Source organism: Salminus brasiliensis, chromosome 2, assembly GCF_030463535.1.
Source record: "Salminus brasiliensis chromosome 2, fSalBra1.hap2, whole genome shotgun sequence".
Lineage (NCBI taxonomy): Eukaryota > Metazoa > Chordata > Actinopteri > Characiformes > Bryconidae > Salminus > Salminus brasiliensis.
Window position 1 is genome coordinate 54,527,031 of NC_132879.1, and position 22,169 is coordinate 54,549,199.

Sequence of the window (22,169 nt, forward strand, 5' to 3'; positions counted from 1 at the left end):
GCAGAGAGATCATGACATTATTATTACTATTAGTGTGTTAATACTGTCAGAGTCAAATAACGAGAATTCCTGAGCACTCCAGAAACGTCCCAGTTATTATTAATGCAGTTCTGAATGAAATCAGGTTGGCTAAGTACTTCTGCCAACCCACATCAGGTGTGATATGAATCTAAATAAGTGATTCATCTTCTCAGTCACTAACTCCATAATTTCTCCTATTTATCAGTTGCTGTTGAAGAGGAGGCTGCAGGTAATTCCCTTACATTCTTTTTTAATTAGTTATTAATATACAGTACACACTATACTAGATATACACCGATCAGCCAGAACATTAGCACCACAGAAAGGTGACGTGAAAAACTGAAAGTGAAAAAAAAGTGAAGACTTCATCTTCATCTACAGTGGCTTTAAAAAAAAAAAAAAAGAGGCAAAACTGTGATGTTCTAGAGAACTGGGTCATCAGAACATATCCAAAACATCAGGCCTCAGGTCTAATGGGGTTTTTCTGGTATGCAGTGGTCAGTACCTACCAAAAGTACTCCAAGAAAGAACAACCAGGTCATGGGCACCTAAGGCTCATTGGTGTGATCCACTGATGTGGAGGCCCCACAATAAGACTTACAGGACTTATTAAAGGATCTCCTGGTGCCACAGATATCACAGCAGGACGTCTTCTCAGGTCTTGTGAAGTCCAAGCCTCGACAGGTCAGATCTGTTGGGGTGGCAAAAGTGGGACCTAATCAATATAAGAATATTTCTAAAATGATAAAGCGGCAAAATCCTCCAGGAATGCATCAGATCGTTTGAGCTTGTGCCTTAAGTATTATATCTAATTGAAATGATCAAAATATCCAACATTTCTAACCCAATGCTAATGTTATTCTCATCTCTTGCTTTAGATGAGATGAAACCAAAGCCAAAGTAAGTACTTTAATCATGCCAACCTCACTTCACTCACATTAGCCATCAGTGGGGTCACCTCAATGAGAAAAATGTATAAAATCTTTTTCAGGATGTTCATGCCAAACATTGCAGCTCCTAAGATTCCTGAGGGAGAGAAAGTGGACTTTGACGTGAGTTGGTTTTCCAGTTTTGTGCCACAGTACACATCCCATTGGTATAACTGACCCATAAATGGCTTGACCGGACCATATATGGACTAGAACTGTGTGTAGCCTAGTTTTGGGACAATGCACACTTGCCTTTGATAGAACTGCCCCCAAAGTGTCTTGACTGGGCCCTAGTTTTGGGCCACAATACATATCCCATTAGCATAATTGACCCCCAAGTGTCTTGACTGGGCCATTTATGGACAATAACCATCTGTAGCAAGTTTTGGGCCACTGCACACTTGCCTTTGATAAAACTGCGCCCCAAGTGTCTTGACTGGGCCCTAGTTTTGGGCCACAATACACATCCCTTTAGCATAATTGACCCCCAAGTGTTTTGGCCACCCCATATATGGACAATAACCATCTGTAGCACAGTTCTGGGCCACTGTACACTTGTCTTTGATAGAACTGCCCCCAAAGTGTCTTGACTGGGCCCTAGTTTTGGGCCACAATACATATCCCATTAGCTTAACTGACCCCTAGTGTCTTGACCAGGCCATATATGGACTAGAACCATCTGCAGCACAGTTTTAGACCATTGCACACTTGCCTTTGATAGAACCGCCCCCAAAGTGTCTTGACTGGGCCCTAGTTTTGGGCCACAATACACAGCTCATTAGCATAACTGACCCCAAAGTGTCATGACCGGGCCATATATGGACTAGAACCGTCTGTGGCCCAGTTTTGGACCACCATACACTTCCTTTGGTATAACTGACATGCAAGTGTCTTGACCGGGCCATATATGGACTAGAATTGTCTCTGCAAGTGCCTTAACAGGCATATTTGGCCCAGAATCATCATCTGCTTTGTAGGCTGTAAGAAGCCAGTTTAATTGACTTTCATTTTCTAGACTGGACTAGACCTAGACAGATGGTTAACAGGTCCAGCAGGCTCCTCTGAAGTAATTACTGATGAATTCCCTGTAAAACGTCAGCCTACAAAGTCAATAACGTTATTTGAATGTCTTAAAAGCTTCAGATCTGCATTTTTGGTAGATCTGCCAGAGGTAGTATTAAACCTAGCGTGAGAAAACTAATGTGTGCAATGCTAACGCGCATGTGTGCATTTGTGTATGTACGACAGGACATCCACAGGAAGCGTCAGGAAAAGGATCTGTCTGAACTGCAGTCTCTGATTGAAGCTCATTTCATCCAGAGGAAGAAGGATGAGGAGGAGCTTATTGCTCTGGTCAACAGGATTGTAAGTGCTGTATATTCCCAACGTCCCAGAGCAAGTAAGTCCCAGTCTATCAGGTCTGACCAGTAACTGACTACTGCTTTCAACCGGACCTGCGTGCAGGAGAAGCGCCGTGCAGAGAGAGCAGAACAGCAAAGAATCCGAACAGAAAAAGAGAAGGAAAGACAAGCCCGTCTGGCGGTGAGTGGCATCTCTCCCAGCCAATCAGGGCCCACCGTGCAGTGACCATTCAGTTCACATCCATGAAGAAAAGACACGAGTTCATGCCAGAGAGTTCATCTCATTCTCTCATTGCAGGAAGAGAAAGAGAGGAGAGAGCAAGAGGAGCAGAGGAAGAAGCATGATGAGGATGCCAAGAAGAAGAAGGCACTCAGCACCATGACTCACCAGTACGGTGGAATCCAGCAGAAGGTCAGAACTGATGAAACACTGGGAACTGTGTCTTAATGTAGACAAGAGTAACATTAGATATACTCTATGTCCAAAAGTTTGCAGACACCACTCCAGAAAAAAGAAAAGCAGGATAAATTCCTTGAATACCATTGATTTCATAAGAAACAACGAATGAGCAGGTGTCCCAATACTTTTGTCCATATAGTGTATGTCCACTGTCTTCCACATAAAAGCTCATTTAGGCGTAGACATGGGAGTATAATGCATAAATCTAGTTTTCTTTGAGGTCAGTCCACATAAATATAGACAAGAATAGACAAGTGGGCCAGAACATCTCCAAAACATCAGGCAGGTCTTGTGTTCCTGGAGGGAGTGTTTCTGGTATGCAGTGGTCAGTACATATCAAAAAATGCTCCATAAAGGACAGGTGAACTGGTGACAGGTCAATGGGCACCTAAGGCTCATGGAGGCCCCACCCACCTCACATCTTACAGGACAGATGTAATAATGTTGTCCTGCTAATACTGGTCTTGATGCCAGATACCACAGCAGGACGCCTTCAGAGGTCTTGTGGAGTCCATGCCTCGACAGCCAAGCTGTTCTGCTGGCACAAGGGTGACCTATAAAAGTTTAGGCAGGTGGTTAATGCTATGGCCAAGCCCACAGTCGTTCCAACACACAATTAATTCATAAAAAATAAACACATGGATTATTTTTAGGCAAAAGTCGAGGCTAATCTGTATCTTAGACCAAGGATGCTAACATTTTGCACAAATACGGAAGATTAACTCGGTCGGTTCGTTCAATTTGACTGTAATCTGAGGCTTAATCATTTTGTTCGATTTTTCTTAATGAACTCATGCTGTATGGCCTTTGATATCAGCATCAGATCCAGCTGTTTTTTTTCGGTCCTTGAAATATTTGATGTTACTATAAAGACTATAAAGACTACTATAGACTATAAAGTCTACACACACCTTACTCTGAAGTCTCTCCCTGACAGATGGAGGGACGCAAAGGAGCAAAGAAACAGACCGAGCGGGAGAAGAAGAAGAAGATCCTGGCTGAAAGGAGAAAGCCACTCAGCATCGACCATCTGTCCGAGGACAAACTGAAGTGAGCCTCTGCCTTCTGCCATGCAGCACATCACAGCATTCATCCCTGTACAAAACCAGCTCCCTCTGGCACATCCCTACTCGCTCGCTGGGGCGGAGGGCTCTTAGATCAAGTAGTGTGCTTTTGAGAATGTCCGATGACCGAGTGCCATGCTTCACTCCGCAGGGAAAAGGCCAACGAGCTGTGGCAGTGGATGATGGAGCTGGAGGCTGAGAAGTTTGACCTAAGTGAGAAACTTAAGAGACAGAAATATGATGTAAGTGTACTCTCTGGTTTCTTCTGGCATAACTATCTATGGTCCACTACACTGTGATCTCACTGACCAATATTTAGAAACCATGCCTCTACTTCAGTACTTAAGGACTCCGCTCCAAGAACTCTAGATATAGCTTATGCAGATGTTCTTATCTACAGTAAATGGACCAAAGTATTGGGACACCTACACATTACACCTACAGGAACTCTAATGACATCCTATTATAAATCCATAGGCATTATTAATATAGAGCTGGTCCCCCTTTACTCTAAGCTCTACCAGCAGCAGCAGGTCTGGAGCTCTGCAGTTATTGAGTCAGTTGGAGACTTTTCTACACTCTGCTCTGAGGAGCTCAGCACTCGGCCCTGACCCCGCTCTGTAACTTTACGTGGTCTGACAGACACCCGGTGGCTGAGCTGCTCTCTGTGAGCTGTTCCTCCTAAACTCTTCCACTGTTCAATAATAACACCACTCACAGCTGATGGAGGAAGATCTAGGAGGGAAGGTCTAAATTTCACCAGCTGACTTCTTGTTGTTGGTGCAGCGGTGTCCCCTATTACATACAGAACCACGCTGGAGTTCAGTGAGCTCTTCAGAACCTCCCGTTCTTTTACTAATGTGTGAAAGGAAGGCAGACTGCATGGCTAGAGGCTTGAGGATTTTATACACCTGTGGCAATGGGACTAAATGAAACACTGCCAGAATTCAGGGATTAAGAGGTGTGTCCCAATACTTTTGTCCAAATAGCGCATCTAGTTATGACAGAGAGGAGCTTAAGTATGGAGCCATACATGAGCATTTCATGTTTTAGGTCTTAATACCCATCACAAAAGCTGGTTAAATGGACATATGAAAGACTACTTTAGAGATTTTGCCCCCTTTATGCATCACCACTCAAATACCTGAACGGCAGCGTCCACAGCTGTGGCTGTAGCTGTACACACAGGCCTCCCTGAAGTTGCCTGTCTAAAACTGTGACTTGCTTGCAGATGACTCTACTCCAGTCCAGAATCAGTGAACAGCAAAAGTTGTAAGTAACTGGATGGGAGCACAGTGGCCTCTCTGTTGTGTAGCCTGCTGTCGGTAACTGTGGTCAGACTTATCTTGGGTCGGGGGTCTCGCTCGGGTCTCGCGGCTTCAGGTGAAACACAGGTGACTTACAGGGTTCGGTCAGGTGCCCGGTCCTCCTGCGGACGTCCTCGGATCTCTCAGGTTCCTTGTTTCCTTGGCAAAATGTGTTGACTCTCGGTGCTTAGCCAGGCTTCCGTATGTGTTCCATCTTACAGATCACTCAGCTTCTGGCTCGAGTCAAGGATCACCAGAGGTAAGTCCCCCGAACCACCCTGGTCAATCCCCCTCCAGTGTTAAAGGGTCCTGGCCTGGCAGAAAGAGGCACTCTTCAGTCAATCAGCAGTGTTATACAGTTGGATAATCACGATGGTGGGCTTGAAATATACACAATATTTCTGTTGTGTTGTGCAGCCCTGATAAAGGCCTAATGGTCCAGACCCTTTAACACAACATGATGCCCCAAGGAGCGAGCTCTGAGCATGCGGTCCAGCTCAATCCTCCTCAAAAAAAGTGGCATTGAGGGGGAAAACCTTTAGGATCCTTTAAATATGATCCTAATAAGACCGGGTTCTGTGGTTTCTTCACTCCCTCCCTTACCGTTCCCCCTCTCAAACATCTAAGCATATATTGAGCCCAGTTCTATGGGATAAATGAGGTAATCAAAGGGAAACGTTCAGGGCATTTTCACACCTGTAGTTGGTTTGCACTGGTCCGAACTGGTCAGATCTGTCTGGGGCTAGTGCAGATTTCTGTGCAGCAGCAGAGATGGCGTCTGCTCATAGCTGTAGTAATTAGTCTACCGGGTTAACCTACCGTTTAGCTCGAACTTATGGAGTACACCTGATAGTTGGGTGAAACCAGACCAGAGTTGGACTCTCTTAACCGGACTAAAAAGTGCAGGTGTGAAAACGCCATTAGGATTAGTGTAGTTCTCATCAGTAGCCTCTCATCAGTAACGTGACCTGTAGATAGACAGTAGTCATTAGGCTAATTCTAGCCACTCTGGCCAAAGGTGAGGACACTTTAAACTGAACGGTAAGTTAAAAGTAAAGGACTAATCTGTCTTTTCTCATCAAAATAAATAACAAAAACGGTCAATATAGGGGAATCTCCAGCTGGAATGTTCATGCCATCAAGACAGGGGTGCATTTTCACTCATATATATATATATATATATATATATATATATATATATATATATATATATATATATATATATATATATATATATATATATATGTGTGTGTGTGTGAATTTCCCCACTGCGGGACTAATAAAGGACTATCTTATCTTATCTTATATACACACACATACACACACATACATACAGACATATATACACACACACACCTATACACATATCGATCTTTAACCGATGCCATAGAAGAACCACCTTTAATTTCATAAAGATCCAGATCTGTAACAGAGACAGTTCTAATGGTCTACAGGTCTAACGAGCCTCAACCCTGGTCCTGGAGGCACCCTGTCCTGCACATTCCCTTCTTCCTTCCCCTAGCACACCCGATTCCACTAATCAGTTCATTAACAGGTCCTCTCAAAGGCCAGGGGGGTGAAAGCAGGGGAACCACTACTAACGTGCAGGGCAGGGAGCCTCCATGATCTGGGTTGAGGCTCGTTAGACCAGTAGACCATTGGACCCGTCACTATTCCAGATCTGGATCTTCATGAATATATATATATATATATATATATATATATATATATATATATATATATATATATATATATATATATATATATATATATATATAATAAAATATAATAATAAGTGAAAATGCACCCCTGTCTTGACGGCACGAAAGATCTAGTTGGAGATCCACTGCATGAGAAGCACCTGGTTCTGCATGCATGCGTACGGGTTTGGTTCTGCGGCCTGTGGTTTGGGTGCCATCTAATCTTAACACTTGAGAAGTTGATGTAGTATCTGCTAAGACACTGGTAAATAAACTACAGGATGACTACAGTACTATGGTATAAGGTGTCTGAATTGAGACCTTTTGGACTTTTATACATAAATATGCTCAATTTCATCACATAAATCAATAGTTTTCCCCCAAAGTAAGATTTAGAGTTTGATTTTTCCAAATAAATGGATGAAATAAAGGTTTGATATCCAATTTTTTTTAGCTGATATTTGTTGCCAAAGTTGATCTGAAGCAAAGTAATGCTCTATCTTATCGCCTCGCAGCGCCAAAGGCCGTGGCAAGGGCAAGGTGGGCGGCAGGCTGCGGTAAGCGCGCAGCGTGGGTCTACCGGGTCTTCCAGGTCTACGAAGAAACTCAGAAGACTGAATGTGAAGTGTCATTTGAAGACATTCAGCGGTCACTCCAAACCACTGTACTCTCTGACTCTGCATGTAAACTCTCAAACACAGTAAAGAGATCTTTTGTTGTCCTGTCTCTCTCTGTAATCTCTTCTTTTTTCTACTTTCCATTCAATGATATTTCTTTGATTTACTGGAAACACAGCAAATATACAATGGATGATATCAAATGGGCCAAAGAGCCACTGGGTAGTACTATCCCACCATCAGGTTGGGCTGCAATGCATGGAGTGACCCCACACACTAAGGTCCAAGCAGTTCTCTAAACCTTTATTTTATTGAGTTTTTTTAATATTTGAAGACTAAAGAATATCAGTGTAACATTATATCCATGAAATTAATGAGTTTTCCTGACACTGCATGTCTGAACCACAAACCATTCAGCTGGCTTCCAGCTGCTTAGGAGAGCTCTCTTACTACGTTAGTTCTCTAGAAACCAACCGAGAGACAGAGGCTGATTACTGGGACTGACCTCGGCTCATCTCTTCACCCCTCTTTAAAACATGGTGACTCTTCCAGCCCAGTCCAGCATGTTACCCAACAAAGCTCACCTGAAGCTTCTCCTTCCTGTTCTGGTTCCTGAGCGACTTCAGAAGCTCCAGCAGAGTCTGTCTCCTCAGCTAGTCCACCGAGAGCTGACCACAGCACCCCCTCCTCCTCATAAAGTCAGTGGAGAACTCGTATGTCCTGCTCCTCGCTGGTGTCCCTGTTGATGGACGGCGTCTCCTCAGCTCTTCTGCAGGAAATCTAGTTCTCCACATTTTGGGAGACGAACTGGTGACCTTCTGTTAGCCTCGAGCTCCCCTCCCAACAGCCACCACACACACACACACACACACACACACACACACACACACACACACACACACACACACACACACACACCAGCTCCCCCTGCTCACACATGCTGTCTGTGCTCAAATACTTCATTGATAAACTGATCAATTAAAGCTGTAAATGAATCAGTATCATTAATAAAGAGCATCACTGAAGCTGGTGATGAGTTTTACACACCAAAGCAGCACAAAGGCTCGAGACGATTTCAGGGTGAATATGATGTTGGTGGGGAGGAAAGCTGATGGTTAATTATGGTTAACTCGATTTATAGTAACAAGTTAAGATATTTACATATTATAAATATTAAATAATACAAACTTTAAACTACACAGTACTAAACTTGATCCTTTAACAGCACTAAAAATATATAGTCTATATATTATGTCTTCATCAGCAATCACACTGTTGTTAACGGAGCTTAAAGCGGAGCTCATCACAGAGCTGAACTCATCGATTGGCTCATCGTGGATCTCTCCATGGCGCTTAATTGGCTCATCACGGAGCTCATCGATTGGCTCATCGCTGAACTCATCGATTGGCTCATTGCGGTGCTCATCGCAGAGCTCATCGATTGGCTCATCGCGGATCTCTCCATGGCGCTTAATTGGCTCATCACGGAGCTCATCGCTGAACTCATCGATTGGCTCATTGCGGTGCTCATCGCTGAACTCATCGATTGGCTCATCGCAGAGCTCAGTGATTGGCCAGCCCTCACCCCGGAAATCGCCCCGTTGTTTTAGAAAGCAGAGCTTCACAATCTGTAACTTAAACTTAGTGAAGTGTCATTATAAGAGATAAACACAGCTTCCACTTTTAGGTTCCTGTACCTTAATTAAGAAAGTAATTAAATACCTTTCACTTCAGCTTTCATTTATTTCAAGAAATAACTCATTTTTCATCATATCATAATATAATAATATCATTAAAATAACATTCCTCATCTCAGAGGAGCCAAATCAAGCGTTTTAATCCCAGTTAAATCAGCAGAGCTGGAATAGAGGAGGACTGCTGTAGAGCTACAGGGTTTAGTCTACTGGTAGAGTGAATTCACTCTGAGCACCTAGTTACAGGTGGAGGAGGAGGGGATGGTGGAGGAGGGGAAGGGGGGGATTGGGATTGGAACTGGACAAAATTTTTAATTGAAAATTAAAAAGAGCCTTTATGACCCCATGGCTAGACTAGAGTGCTTTGTGATCAACATGTGGCATTAGGTGGGTCTTTTGGGGTCAGTGAAGACCAGGGGAAGGTAGTGAGGACCAGGCCAAAGAGCCACTTCATTAAAACTGGACATCCCACCCATACACACTACACCTGCTGTGTTATCTGGTACACTAGCATCAGCACTGAAGAACAGACCAGGACTAACCCACACTCCCCTACTCGGTCTAAAAGCACTTGGCTAGAAAGTAATAGAAGCCAAAGCCCCTACTGCAGGTGGCGCTACTCTCTAGTCTCCAGGTTTCCTCCTCAGTAGGGGGGAGCGGTTCCTTCCTAAAAGGAGTCTCGGACCCTCAGACCTCTGGTGAGCCTCTTACCTGTTCAAAACCCCAAGCAGTCCAGAGACACCAGACACACACCCTCTCCTGTACAGCTAGTTTGAGGGTGCAGTCTCCTACTGGAGACCATCTCACATGAAGCTCCTCTCCAACACACACAGCGTTAACCTCCAGAGAAACAGGAGGTTAAAGGAGGACCACCAGACACCCCTGAACACACACAGCGAGGAACAGCAGCAGGAAGCCTTTCAGCCGGCTGGGCTCCTGGGTCTAAAGGTGAGGTAAGCTCCTCACCCAAGGACTCTGATTGGTCAGTGGGCCTCATGTAAAGGTAAAGGTAAAAGGTGCAGGTATGTGGTTCATTTAGCTAAGCAGGTTCACCTGAGAGAGAGAGAGAGAGAGAGAGACAGAGAGAGAGAGAGAGAGAGAGAGAGAGAGAGAGAGAGAGAGACAGAGAGAGAGACAGAGGGAGAGAGAGAGAGAGAGATAGATAGATAGATAGATAGATAGATAGATAGAGAGAGAGAGAGGAAGGGAGAGAGAGAGAGAGAGAGAGAGCGAGAGAGAGATAGAGAGAGAGAGAGAGAGAGAGAGAGAGAGAGAGAGGAAGGGAGAGAGAGAGAGATAGATAGATAGATAGAGAGAGAGAGAGAGGAAGGGAGAGAGAGAGAGAGAGAGAGAGAGAGAGGAAGGGAGAGAGAGAGAGAGATAGATAGATAGATAGAGAGAGAGAGAGAGGAAGGGAGAGAGAGAGAGAGAGAGAGCGAGAGAGAGAGAGAGAGGAAGGGAGAGAGAGAGAGAGATAGATAGATAGATAGATAGAGAGAGAGAGAGAGAGGAAGGGAGAGAGAGAGAGAGAGAGAGAGAGGGAGCGCTAATTGATTGGCTCATCGCGGAGCTCATTGATTAGCGTTGAAACGTAGTGGGCTTTGTTTTTGAAAGCAGACCCAGTGTTTGTAACTCCTTACATTTAATTATGTACATAATCATGCACTTTTATTAAAGCTGGGAAATAGTTCATTAAAGTTTACTTTACATGAAAACGTTATTTAATACTTTTGAACTTTTACTCGTATTTTAAAAGCAGATGTTTAAAGTTATATTTTCAGTGAAGCTGAGCTGAAGCTTTCCTCCAGACTGTGTTAATAACAGCTTCAGTGCTGGAAGCTTCATCAGACCGCACATTAGCGGCACCTAGCGGCCGAAACCACGCAATGCTTCAGGCCCTGCTGTTAAAACTGTTCCTCTAAAAACATCAACAGACTCCCGCTACTCATTTACACACACAGCACATCGCTGCTCTGCGGACTTCCTCCATCTTCTTCAGCTTTGCAGAGGTGAATAATGAGACCTCAGTGGATGAAGCTTAAACGAGCTGTAAAACCAGTCGATTCCGTGGAGAGGGGGTTGCTCCGCGATGAGCTCCCCGATGAGCCAAGCGATGAGCTCCGCGATGAGCCAATCGGTGAGCTCCGCGATGAGCCAATCGGTGAGCTCCGCGATGAGCTCCCCGATGAGCCAAGCGATGAGCTCCGCGATGAGCCAATCGGTGAGCTCCGCGATGAGCCAATCGGTGAGCTCCGCGATGAGCCAATCGGTGAGCTCCGCGATGAGCTCCGCGATGAGCCAATCGGTGAGCTCCGCGATGAGCCAATCGGTGAGCTCCGCGATGAGTCAATCGGTGAGCTCCGCGATGAGCCAATCGGTGAGCTCCGCGATGAGTCAATCGGTGAGCTCCGCGATGAGCCAATCGGTGAGCTCCGCGATGAGTCCCGCGATGATTTTCGTGATCAATGAGCCAAAAACAGTGTAGCTGCTGACGAGGACAATTTTAGTGCAAAAATTAAATATTTTTACCTTGTACTTTAGATATTGAACTATGACAGTGTTTATTTAACAGTCAATATAAAATAATAATAATAATAATAATAATAATATTAATAATAATAATAATAATAATAATATTAATAATAATAATAATAATAAAGGGCAATGGGTCTTAATACTTAATAATAATAATAATAATAATAATAATATTAATAATAATAATAATAATAATATTAATAATAATAATAATAATAAAGGGCAATGGGTCTTAATACTTAATAATAATAATAATATTAATAATAATAATAATAATAATAATAAAGGGCAATGGGTCTTAATACTTAATAATAATAATAATAATAATAATAATAATAATAAAGGGCAATGGGTCTTAATACTTAATAATAATAATAATATTAATAATAATAATAATAATAATAATAATAATAATAAAGGGCAATGGGTCTTAATACTTAATAATAATAATAATATTAATAATAATAATAATAATAATATTAATAATAATAATAATAATAAAGGGCAATGGGTCTTAATACTTAATAATAATAATAATATTAATAATAATAATAATAATATTAATAATAATAATAATAATAATAATAATAAAGGGCAATGGGTCTTAATACTTAATAATAATAATAATATTAATAATAATAATAATAATAATAATATTAATAATAATAATAATAATAAAGGGCAATGGGTCTTAATACTTAATAATAATAATAATATTAATAATAATAATAATAATAATAATAATAATAATAATAAAGGGCAATGGGTCTTAATACTTAATAATAATAATAATATTAATAATAATAATAATAATAATAATAAAGGGCAATGGGTCTTAATACTTAATAATAATAATAATAATAATAATAATAATAATATTAATAATAATAATAATAATATTAATAATAATAATAATAATAATAATAATAAAGGGCAATGGGTCTTAATACTTAATAATAATAATAATATTAATAATAATAATAATAATAATAATAATAATAAAGGGCAATGGGTCTTAATACTTAATAATAATAATAATAATAATAATAATAATAATAATATTAATAATAATAATAATAATAATAATAATAATAATAATAATAAAGGGCCCCTCCTCCCCCCTCCTCCCTCCTCCCCCCTCCTCCCTCGAGTCTGCGCAGATCGGTGGCAGCACGGTTTACAAACGCGCCGTGATTTGACACGTCATTCCAGCCTCGAAGACGGAAGCTCATCACCTGCGCAGCGCCTGAGCCACAGCACCAGCTACAGCTACAGCTACAGCACCATGGGTACGTCCTCACTCTGCTCTCCACACTGCAGTGGACTTACTGAGGCTTTCCGCGTTTTCCTGCTGGTTTATGGACCGGATAAGCTGCGGGTTCTGCTGTAGCCCTGCTATTAGGAAAGCTAGCCGCAGCTTAGCCCGCAGGCTAGCTGTAGCTAACTAGCTAACTACAACGTGCTGCCTTAGACTGGCTGCTTTTAACACTATTATATTTAATAATATTTTAGTAGAGCTCTAATTAGACCTGTATCTGTGTGTTGGAGACACTGTGTGTGTTGCTCTCAGGAAAGCTATAGCTAGGCTAGCTAGCATAGCTGTAGCTGTAGCTATTGGCTCTGTGTGTTGTTAGCTAGCATAGCTAGCGCTAGCTCACATGGTGTTCAGTTATCAGGGTGTTAAAATGAACAACGGGCTTTAATTAAGGGGATTAATGGGGAAATAATCAGCTGGTTTAATTGGTGGTAATTGTGGTGTCCTATGTTAGCTGTCTAGCTAGCTTGGCTCTCTCATTATTCTAATGGTCAGGCTAGCAGCCCTACTGCTCCTCTTATTTCCCTGCCCTTAGGTTATAGCTAGCCTCTCCTAGAGGCAGAAAAAGTAATATTTAGAGACTTATAGTGTGTCCTCGATTTAATTTAAGTTAATTAACAGTTTAACTACCGTTTAATTTAGTAAACTATCCCCTCAGTTCAGCTGGGGGAGCAGCTGAAGTCTCTAAAGGTTGGTTAGCTAGCTAATTGCCTAATCTTGAAGAAGTTATTGTCTTTTAATTAAGGGGAATAAAAGTTATTTCTCTAAAAATGATTTATTTTTACTGGGGGGGGGGGGTATAAAGTTTCTTGGGGAGGAAACTGCAAAATACATGTGGTCCTTCAACTGTTTATGGTCCATTTCCAATGTACCCACCAAGCTTCGTCCAGTCATTCAAAGGAGGCCAGTGTGTGTTAATGCCATTTAATTCAGATATTAATTATGTAGTTATATAGGCTTTTTACACCGAATGTTGTCACATAGCAGCCTCACAGAGATCCAGGTTCGAGCCTCTTTTGAGCAAGCCAGCGGCAGCAGTGGCAAGGAAAGACTCCCTCAGATCGAGAGGAGCCAAGACTCGAAATGGGAACCCATCCTCTTCCTCTCGACACCGGAGAGCACAATAAAACAGAACAGCAGTAAATCAGCACTGAATTAAGAGAATTAAGGGAGTTTCGTCTGACATCGCTTTTGTGCAGCAGCATTTTCAACAGAGCAAAAGTAGAATCATTTACATTAAAGGCTTTTAGCAGACGCTCTTCTCCAAAGTGCTTTGCGGTTTACTCAAGAAGAACCTCAGCTAGTTTAAATAGACTAATAATTCAAAGATCCTCTGAGTTTAGACTCTGCTAAACACAAGACAATAAGGAGACCACTCTGCTATTCGCCCAAGTCCTCTCAGAAGAGGAGGGTCTTCAGTCTGGGTTTGAAGACAGTGAGTGTTGGACTCTGCTGTTCGGACACCCAGGGAAAGTTCGTTCCACCACTTCGGTGCAGGACAGAAAAAAGCCTGGATGCTCGTCTTCCGTGGATTTTGAGGGATGGCGGGTCGAGCCGAGCCGTACTTGAAGCTGGAAGGGCTTTTGGTGCGGATGGGCTTTTGACCATCGCCATCAAAAGGCTGGTCCGTTCTTGTCTTTGTAGGCCAGCGTCAAAGTTTTGAATCTGATGCGGGAAGCCAGTGAAAAGACAAGGCTAAATCCCCCCCCCACACACACACAGTACAGTCAGTGTACAGCTATGTCAGCGCTCATACTGTCTTACTAGGCCAAATCTGTGTTTATGTGCACTACATGTCCAAAAAGCTGTTCCTCGTCTTTAGTACCAGCCTCTATTCTGCTTAAGTATTTTTCATTTTCAGCCACAATAGCAGGTTTTGATGATGCTGGGTATTAAGTTCTGAGTAACTAACGCCACAAACTCCAGCTCATCCCAAAAGTATTGGATGGAAGGACCTCCATCGCTGCAGCGGGCCACTGCTCCACAGCCCACTGCTAGAGGGGCTGTATACCCCATTCACTGATGATTGGCATTTAAGCTCATGTGTGACCGCTCCAGATCGTCCCGTTGTTTGTAAGGTTTTTTTAGGGAGTTGGCGACATGAAGACGAGAGCTTTTGTTTGTTCAAGTGTGTGTCTGTGTTAGAAATGGCGTAGAAGATTGATGCCATAGAAGAACCGGTTTGCTTCCATAAAGAAGCATGTTTGTAGTAGAGATGTGAGTGCCAAGAACCTTTTTAAAAGGTCCTAAGAGCCGTCACTCAGCCATCACTTTACACGAAGGTGCACATTTCTATTACAGACCTGGTTATTAATCAATCGCTCAGATAATCCTTGGAAGTTTTAATTTTTAAATGTTCTCACCTTCTAGTCAGCAAAGCAAGACAAGAGACACCTGAGACTTTCTGCTTGCATGGATTAGAGGAATATCTGGAGACGATGCAGTTCACTTTAGCAGGTTTTATTAGCAGGACTGGTTTGTTGAGGGAGCTTAATCCCTTTATGGTTTTCAGATGTGAGCTTTGATCAGGGGCTCTGACAGGAGTAAATGGAAGGTGAGAACCTGCCTGTCCGGGTGAAAACCGGACAGACGGGCATGCTAGTCAGTTGTGTAAACTTGTGTGCTGTGGTTACTTATTTAAATATATTGACACGTTCATATGCGGTCATTTTATTTAAAGCCTCTAGTCATCTTTCATGTCTTGAGTTTTATATGAAATAATAAAGTGGTGATAACCTTTTAAGAAAAGTCTTATTTAGCGACTATTTTTGGCTATTTTGCCTCATAACCCCCTAATATTTACAGGCATTTTCATACATGCACTTTTTAGGCCAGTCAAATGGTTTGTTTTCTGGTTCGTTTTCTCCCTTGGCGTGATGCATTTGGACGGATGGTAATACGGTAATTCTCTCTTAACTGAACAGAAACAACTGCACCAGACCCTTGAGAGGAGATGGTCTCGTTCTGGTCCCAAACAAACTCTGAAGTGGTTTGTTTATGGCGAGCATGGGATCTGACCTTGAGATGACCAGCCTATCAGTATCGGCTGCAGTATCACTATTACAGCTATGAACAGACACTGCGCAGAAATCTGCACTAGTCCGGAACACAGGACTTTTTCATGTATTTATTTCTTGCAGTTGTCTTGCGGTACAACAATGCCTGAGGCATCAACAGCATAATTGTAAATAAATAGATTAATAACTTAATAACCACCATTAATAACCACCATGTTTACAACTGATTAAAGAACAGAGCTTTTGATTAACCCACTGAATGACCTGGTTCATGTTGTAATGAAGAAGCTTGGTCCTTAGTTCATGTGTTTATCAGGTGTGCTAGATGAGGGAAAGCACAGAAAGGAACAGGGTGGGGTCCCTTTGTATTACGATTTTACTAGGGTTAATCCAGCTCTACATTTTAGGTGGTGTTATAATGTAATTAATGAAGTAATTTCTCTTCATTTAGGGGGCTTCTTCTCCAGCTTGTTTTCGGGCCTTTTTGGCACAAGAGAGATGAGGATTCTCATCCTGGGTCTGGATGGTGCTGGAAAAACTACCATACTCTACAGACTGCAAGTTGGAGAAGTTGTCACTACAATCCCAAGTATGTTCTTGTGCCCATAACCTTTCTTAACAACCCAAAGCTTCTAAATCGTTTGATTTTGAGCTAAGCTAAAATTGCTGTTTCGCCAAACACAGCCATCGGTTTCAACGTTGAGACAGTGACTTACAAGAATCTGAAGTTCCAAGTATGGGATCTTGGTGGGCAGACAAGTATCAGGTAAAAAGCCCTTTATTTCCTTCCTTTTATTTGCTGTAGTCGCCATAATAATCGTCCACGACTGACATTCCTGTGGTCTTCCCCAGGCCATACTGGCGCTGCTACTACTCCAACACGGATGCTGTGATCTACGTCGTGGACAGCAGTGACCGTGACAGGATGGGTATCTCAAAGTCTGAGCTGGTGGCTATGTTGGAGGTAGGTTCGATATGCCGCTGTTGCTTTAAAGGCCGGCATGTGTGTGCGTGGCTTTGACACTGTGGCTGTGTTTACACTTTACTACAGGAGGAAGAGCTGAAAAAGGCCATCCTAGTGGTTTTTGCCAATAAGCAGGATATGGAGCAAGCTATGACGCCCACTGAGGTGGCCAACTCCTTAGGCTTGCCTGCACTGAAAGATAGGAAGTGGCAGATTTTCAAAACCTCTGCCACCAAAGGAACAGGCCTGGATGAGGCCATGGAGTGGTAAGAATCTGCACAGATGCATCATATATAGATATTTTTGACCTTGTCCAGTTTGCATTGTTTTATTTAATTTTCTCCCCTTTGTACAGGCTGGTGGAGTCTCTGAAGAGCAGGCAGTAACTGCACACACACACACACCCCGCTCTGTAAATACTCTTGTCTTCTGAGCCCCTGTTGAAAGACTGGCTGGGTGCCCTTTGGACCAGTGACTGCATTCCTCCCTACTGTGTGAACGCTATAGTCGTTTCCTGGCCCCTCCAGTTAAGAGGCGATACAGCAGTAATTGAACAGTGGGGTTGCAGTATGGCCAAAAGAACTGAATGGCAAGAAGTCCCCAGTTTCAGTGGAGACCCTGTACGAATAGCTGAAGTTCTGATGATTTGTCTATACTGACGCTCGCTTGACCCGTGCTCCCTCCCCGTCCCTTACTTACCCACTACATCAGTGTCTTGTAATTTTAGAGTTTTGCTTATTGTATTTCCCTCTTTTTCCAAGCTTGGTATCAGACTGTGGTCAGGAGGCTTCACTCCTGCCTTACGGTTGCTTCGCCCCCTTTGAATACTAATCAGCTTTGGTATCTGACTTTTGGTATTTTAGTGGTTTCTTATTTAAGACGATTTGTCATTTGTATGCGATGGATTTGTCATTGCGTATTTATATACAAGCATGTACAGTGGACAATACCATTGAGATCAGTTTAACATTGAAATAAATTTATGGTCTGTAAACTTCTTATGATGCATTGTGTTTTGCATCCATATGCATTTATTTTCATTTGTAAAAAAATGTACATTAAACTGCACAATTCCACATGGCTGCTGGAGAGATGGTGGGTAGTCCAACACTGACCAAAAGTAGCATCTTTGCTTGCACTTGCAGGAGATCTAAAATCCATTTATACATACACCAATCAGCCATTACATTAATACCACCTGCCTAATAATGAGTGGGTCCCACTTGTGCCACTACAACTGATCTGACCTTTTGAAACATGGGCTTCACAAGACCTCGGAAAGGTGTCCTGCTGTGGTATCTGCATCAAGACCAACAATGGCAGCGGATCCTTTACGCCCTGTAATGTGTGAGGTGGGTGGGGCCTCCGTGATTCACATCAATGAGCCTCAGGGTCACCAGTTGTTGCTGCATCTAAGGGAAAACCCCACAATGCCTGCCTAATATTTAGGAGATGATGTCCTTGACCTTCTGCTTGTCCATTTTTTCCTGCTTTTAACACCTTCAAGAACTGACTGTTCATCTGCTGCCTAATGTGTAGATCCCCACCCCTTCAGAGACGCCACTGTAGATGAAGATTAATGGTCTGGCTGATCAGTGTAGATACAGTGACATCTTACGTTTGACTGCTGTTTAATTAATCAATAACTAATCAATAGATCACTGCACCATTGCCAAGTCTCTGAGTGAGGTGCCTTTGTGCTTCTTTGGTTTGTATCCTGGCTGCAAAAACTCAATCTTTCTCTTCTTAGCCACACTTTTCTTCTGGTGCTTCTTGATCTTCTTTCTAGCAGCAATGTCAGGATTGGAAACAGCCTGAAAAACAAAAGGCAGAATGTACGTAAGCTACTACACTCTTCCATAAACTGAACGTCCAGAAGTCTTTAAGAAACACTTACCTGCAGGGCCCTATGTTTCTTGCGTGAGGCTCGTCTCTGTGTGGCCTCCTTCTGCACAGCAGCGAAAGCAAGCGAGAACTTCTCCAGACCCACCACCTTCTTCAGCAGCTCAATGAGCTCCTGGGCCAGGTTCTTCAGTGTGGGATCTGAGAAAATCGAGCCAGATTTAGGAAATGCTCTGGCCTAAACCTGAATTTCTGAATCACATCATCAAGATGCTAATTGAAGATGTATGGCGTTACCTTGGTCAGCGTATGTGCTGTCCAGTTCTCTGAAGAGGGGAGCAATGATGGTTGTCAGGTAAGGGCCAAGACGCTCTTTGCCCAGGTCAACAGCCATGGCCCCCAAGAACTTGAACACGCATGTTCTCTGAGAAGAACGAAAGAAAATGTAAGACCCTAAAATGAATCACTTCGTACAGACACCCCAGTCAGCTCCTAGAGCGTTCCTCAAAGTGCCTTGTTTTAGAAGATGAGCTTCTAGATGCAACCCAGCAGACACTCAACCACCGATCCAACATTTACTGGATGTCAGCCCAATACAGATCCCCATCAATACCAATAAGAAGCAGCAATACTGACTTTAGACCTCGTGTCCTGCACATTTTTGTGTCTACCTGGTCCAGCTAATCAGTTACTAGCAAGCTTTTCCTGAGCTAAAAGTGTTCCCACCAAAATGTGTAGGACAGGGGGGTTCTCCTGGACGAGAATCAGGACCACTACAAAGCTTGAGGAGAAAACCTAGTAGCCTATTGTCCAGATTTCCCCACGCACCTTTAGTGGCACTTTAGGCGTGTCAGCAGCTTCTCTTTTAGCCAGCAGTGACAGCTTCTTCATCACCCAGAGTAGAGATGGCGGCCGATTCTCGTCCTGCTGCTTCTGCTCCTCCTCCTCTTCCTCTTTCTCCTCCTCCTCCTCCTGTTGGTCTTCTTCGGTTTTGCCCTCCGTTTCTCCCTCCTCTACTCCCTCTTCCTCTTTCCCATTCTCTACAGAGTCAGTCTCAGGTGAGATAAGGTAGATCACCTTGGCCACGAAGAGCAAATTCTTTACAACCTGTTTAGGGGAGAAGGAAAAAAAAAAATAGTAAAAATCTTGTATCTCCAAAATGGCAACTTTACAGAAGGAAAACACTGTCTGAACTTTCAACGGAAGTGACGATATAACAGATTTAGCTCGATTTCTATTTGCTACATTCCTTACCTGCTCGCCAGCAGCAAGGTCCAGGAACTTCGACTGCAGCTGGTGACAGAATGACAAGACCAGCTCCCTCATCTAAACAAAAAAAGAAAAAAGGTGACAAGTGTAAACAACAAATGAAGACTAGGTCCAGTGCGGCCCAGGCTCCAACAATGCAGCCATGTATCGGCCACCTATCTGATCTAGGACCACATATGAAAGTGTGACTTATCAGATTTGTGCTCTGAATAAATAACTAAAACCAAATTCTGGTTAAAAACTGGATTTCTGCCACGTTAGCTACAACACCAGCATTGCCCCAAGCTGGTAGAACCTTCACCTTCTTGTCCAGGTTGGTCGCAAGGAAAGAGAAGGCCACAGACGGCTCGGGTTTGGGTGCCTTCTCCTGAGGGCGCCACAGAGACAGCAGCTCCTCGGGTTTCTGGGCAGCAAACAGCAGGCCGAAGACCTGAGATGCAGTCAGCCACACCCAGGAGTGGGGATAGCGCAGGTGAGTTTCAACGTGACCTATGAGAAACGCACAAGATCAAAACAGATGGTTAATTAATGAATTAATTAATTACTAATTAATTAGTCTACGTGAAAGGATTTGTACCCCAGATGCTGGTCAGCGTGTCGGCAGGTTTGTGGAGCTCTAAGAAGCCGCAGTCCTTGATGAGTTTGGTGAGGAGAGTGAGGTAACAGAAAAGCAACCGGTCTGCAGCTTTCTCATCTTCTTCTTCCTCGATCTGAATCGAGATCAATGCAACGTTTACCTTTCAGGGACTATTTTCATTTAGCTCTTAACAGTACTTCCTTCACATCTCAGGAGTCAACTGTACGTTTATATAGACATCAGCGAACAGACGCCCTCACTGGCTAGCATCAGGCTAAGCGACGGGGAGAGGAAAGGGACCACCATATCCACCCAGAGAGAGAGTTATGTATATGGCTGTGGCATCACCACAAACTGAGTACATCTACCCGCCCTCTCAGCACTTGAGAGAAATGCATGTTAACAAGCAATAACAACTGCCTGCCATCAGCAGGCGGAGCCAGAGAGTGCACAACAGGCCTTGCACTCCCCGGGTGGGTAGATGGCTAACATCACTGCTAGCATCTGCTAGGTGATGCATCAGAGCTGGTACCTGGCGTTGGTTGCCAGGTAGGCATGCGTCAGACCTCATCCTCCCAGTATCGGGAGCATTACATGCGATAGGGGGGAAGAGTAGTAATGAGTGGGTTGGGCCACCAAGGAGAGCATTAATATTCAGAAGGTCTCCGCCCACTGCTACGCCATAGAGGGGGAAATCGCCTTTATTTTATTATGACTGAGTTACAGCAGTAGTACTGAATATTTTTAAGTGTGTACTAGCCAGGGTGTGAATAGGGTCACTGGTCAGTATAAGATTGTTGTAGCGGGACCATTTAGGGGCCACTACATGTATGACATCTCTTTTTTTTTATTATTATTATTATCATCATCATTTTTTTGCTATTACTGTCGTACCAAAATGTCAACTTTACAGGAGAAGTACCTTAATTTTTAATGGAAGTCAATGTAAAGATTTTACTGCAGGTCAGTTTGGAGCATTTCTATTGGTCCATTAATCACAAAGGTTTGACACAATGTAACGAACAACTGCCAGATTCACACGATGTCAAAAAGTGAAAAATAAGATACAAGGTTTCTGCATGACAGTGACAATATATGGCATAATATTGTATAATAATAGCAAAGATAAACTAAACAGAGGTTACAACAACACAATGACCAATAAGCTTCTCACACTCACACACACACACACACACACACACACACACACACACACACACACACACACACACACACACACAGAGAGACAATACTCACATCTTCGTAGTTAGCAGTGTGGATTTCTTTCTCTATTAGAGGCAGCAGAGAATCCAGCCTGAGGTTAAATCGCTCCCCTTCCACTTCCACAAACAGCCCACACACTTGAGCCCCCAGCCTGCGGAGAGCCATCTACACACACACACACACACACACACACACACACACACAATATATTAGCAGAATGTGATTAACGTCCACACTGACTTCTACACCAGCAACACCAAAACCTGTGTGACC

At 43.1% G+C, this 22,169-nt stretch overlaps 3 protein-coding genes across 3 annotated transcripts in view; 2 read left to right on the forward strand and 1 right to left on the reverse strand.

The window, feature by feature from the left end:
• Nucleotides 1–230: 230 nt before the first annotated feature.
• tnnt2e (troponin T2e, cardiac) lies at nt 231–7,403 on the forward strand. Its single transcript, XM_072673191.1, has 10 exons — nt 231–250; nt 900–921; nt 1,013–1,073; nt 2,199–2,315; nt 2,415–2,492; nt 2,610–2,723; nt 3,709–3,821; nt 3,987–4,077; nt 5,067–5,107; nt 7,358–7,403. Exons 2-10 carry the CDS (start codon nt 905–907, stop codon nt 7,401–7,403), a joined length of 678 nt encoding a protein of 225 aa, XP_072529292.1. The 5' UTR covers nt 231–250; nt 900–904.
• Nucleotides 7,404–12,878: 5,475 nt separating this feature from the next.
• On the forward strand, nt 12,879–17,978 carry arl1 (ADP-ribosylation factor-like 1). Its single transcript, XM_072673193.1, has 6 exons — nt 12,879–12,977; nt 16,472–16,609; nt 16,705–16,786; nt 16,873–16,984; nt 17,072–17,250; nt 17,340–17,978. Exons 1-6 carry the CDS (start codon nt 12,974–12,976, stop codon nt 17,368–17,370), a joined length of 546 nt encoding a protein of 181 aa, XP_072529294.1. The 5' UTR covers nt 12,879–12,973; the 3' UTR covers nt 17,371–17,978.
• Nucleotide 17,979: 1 nt separating this feature from the next.
• The window catches only part of utp20 (UTP20 small subunit processome component), a 34,881-nt gene continuing 30,691 nt past the window's right edge, over nt 17,980–22,169 (reverse strand). The window contains exons 55-62 of the mRNA XM_072673192.1: nt 21,930–22,061; nt 20,673–20,805; nt 20,397–20,584; nt 20,081–20,152; nt 19,655–19,933; nt 19,124–19,250; nt 18,882–19,027; nt 17,980–18,798 (exon numbers count right to left, since the gene is read on the reverse strand). Coding sequence (XP_072529293.1) covers nt 18,643–18,798; nt 18,882–19,027; nt 19,124–19,250; nt 19,655–19,933; nt 20,081–20,152; nt 20,397–20,584; nt 20,673–20,805; nt 21,930–22,061 — 1,233 coding nt within the window. The 3' untranslated portion in view covers nt 17,980–18,642. The remainder of the gene's footprint in view (nt 18,799–18,881; nt 19,028–19,123; nt 19,251–19,654; nt 19,934–20,080; nt 20,153–20,396; nt 20,585–20,672; nt 20,806–21,929; nt 22,062–22,169) is intronic.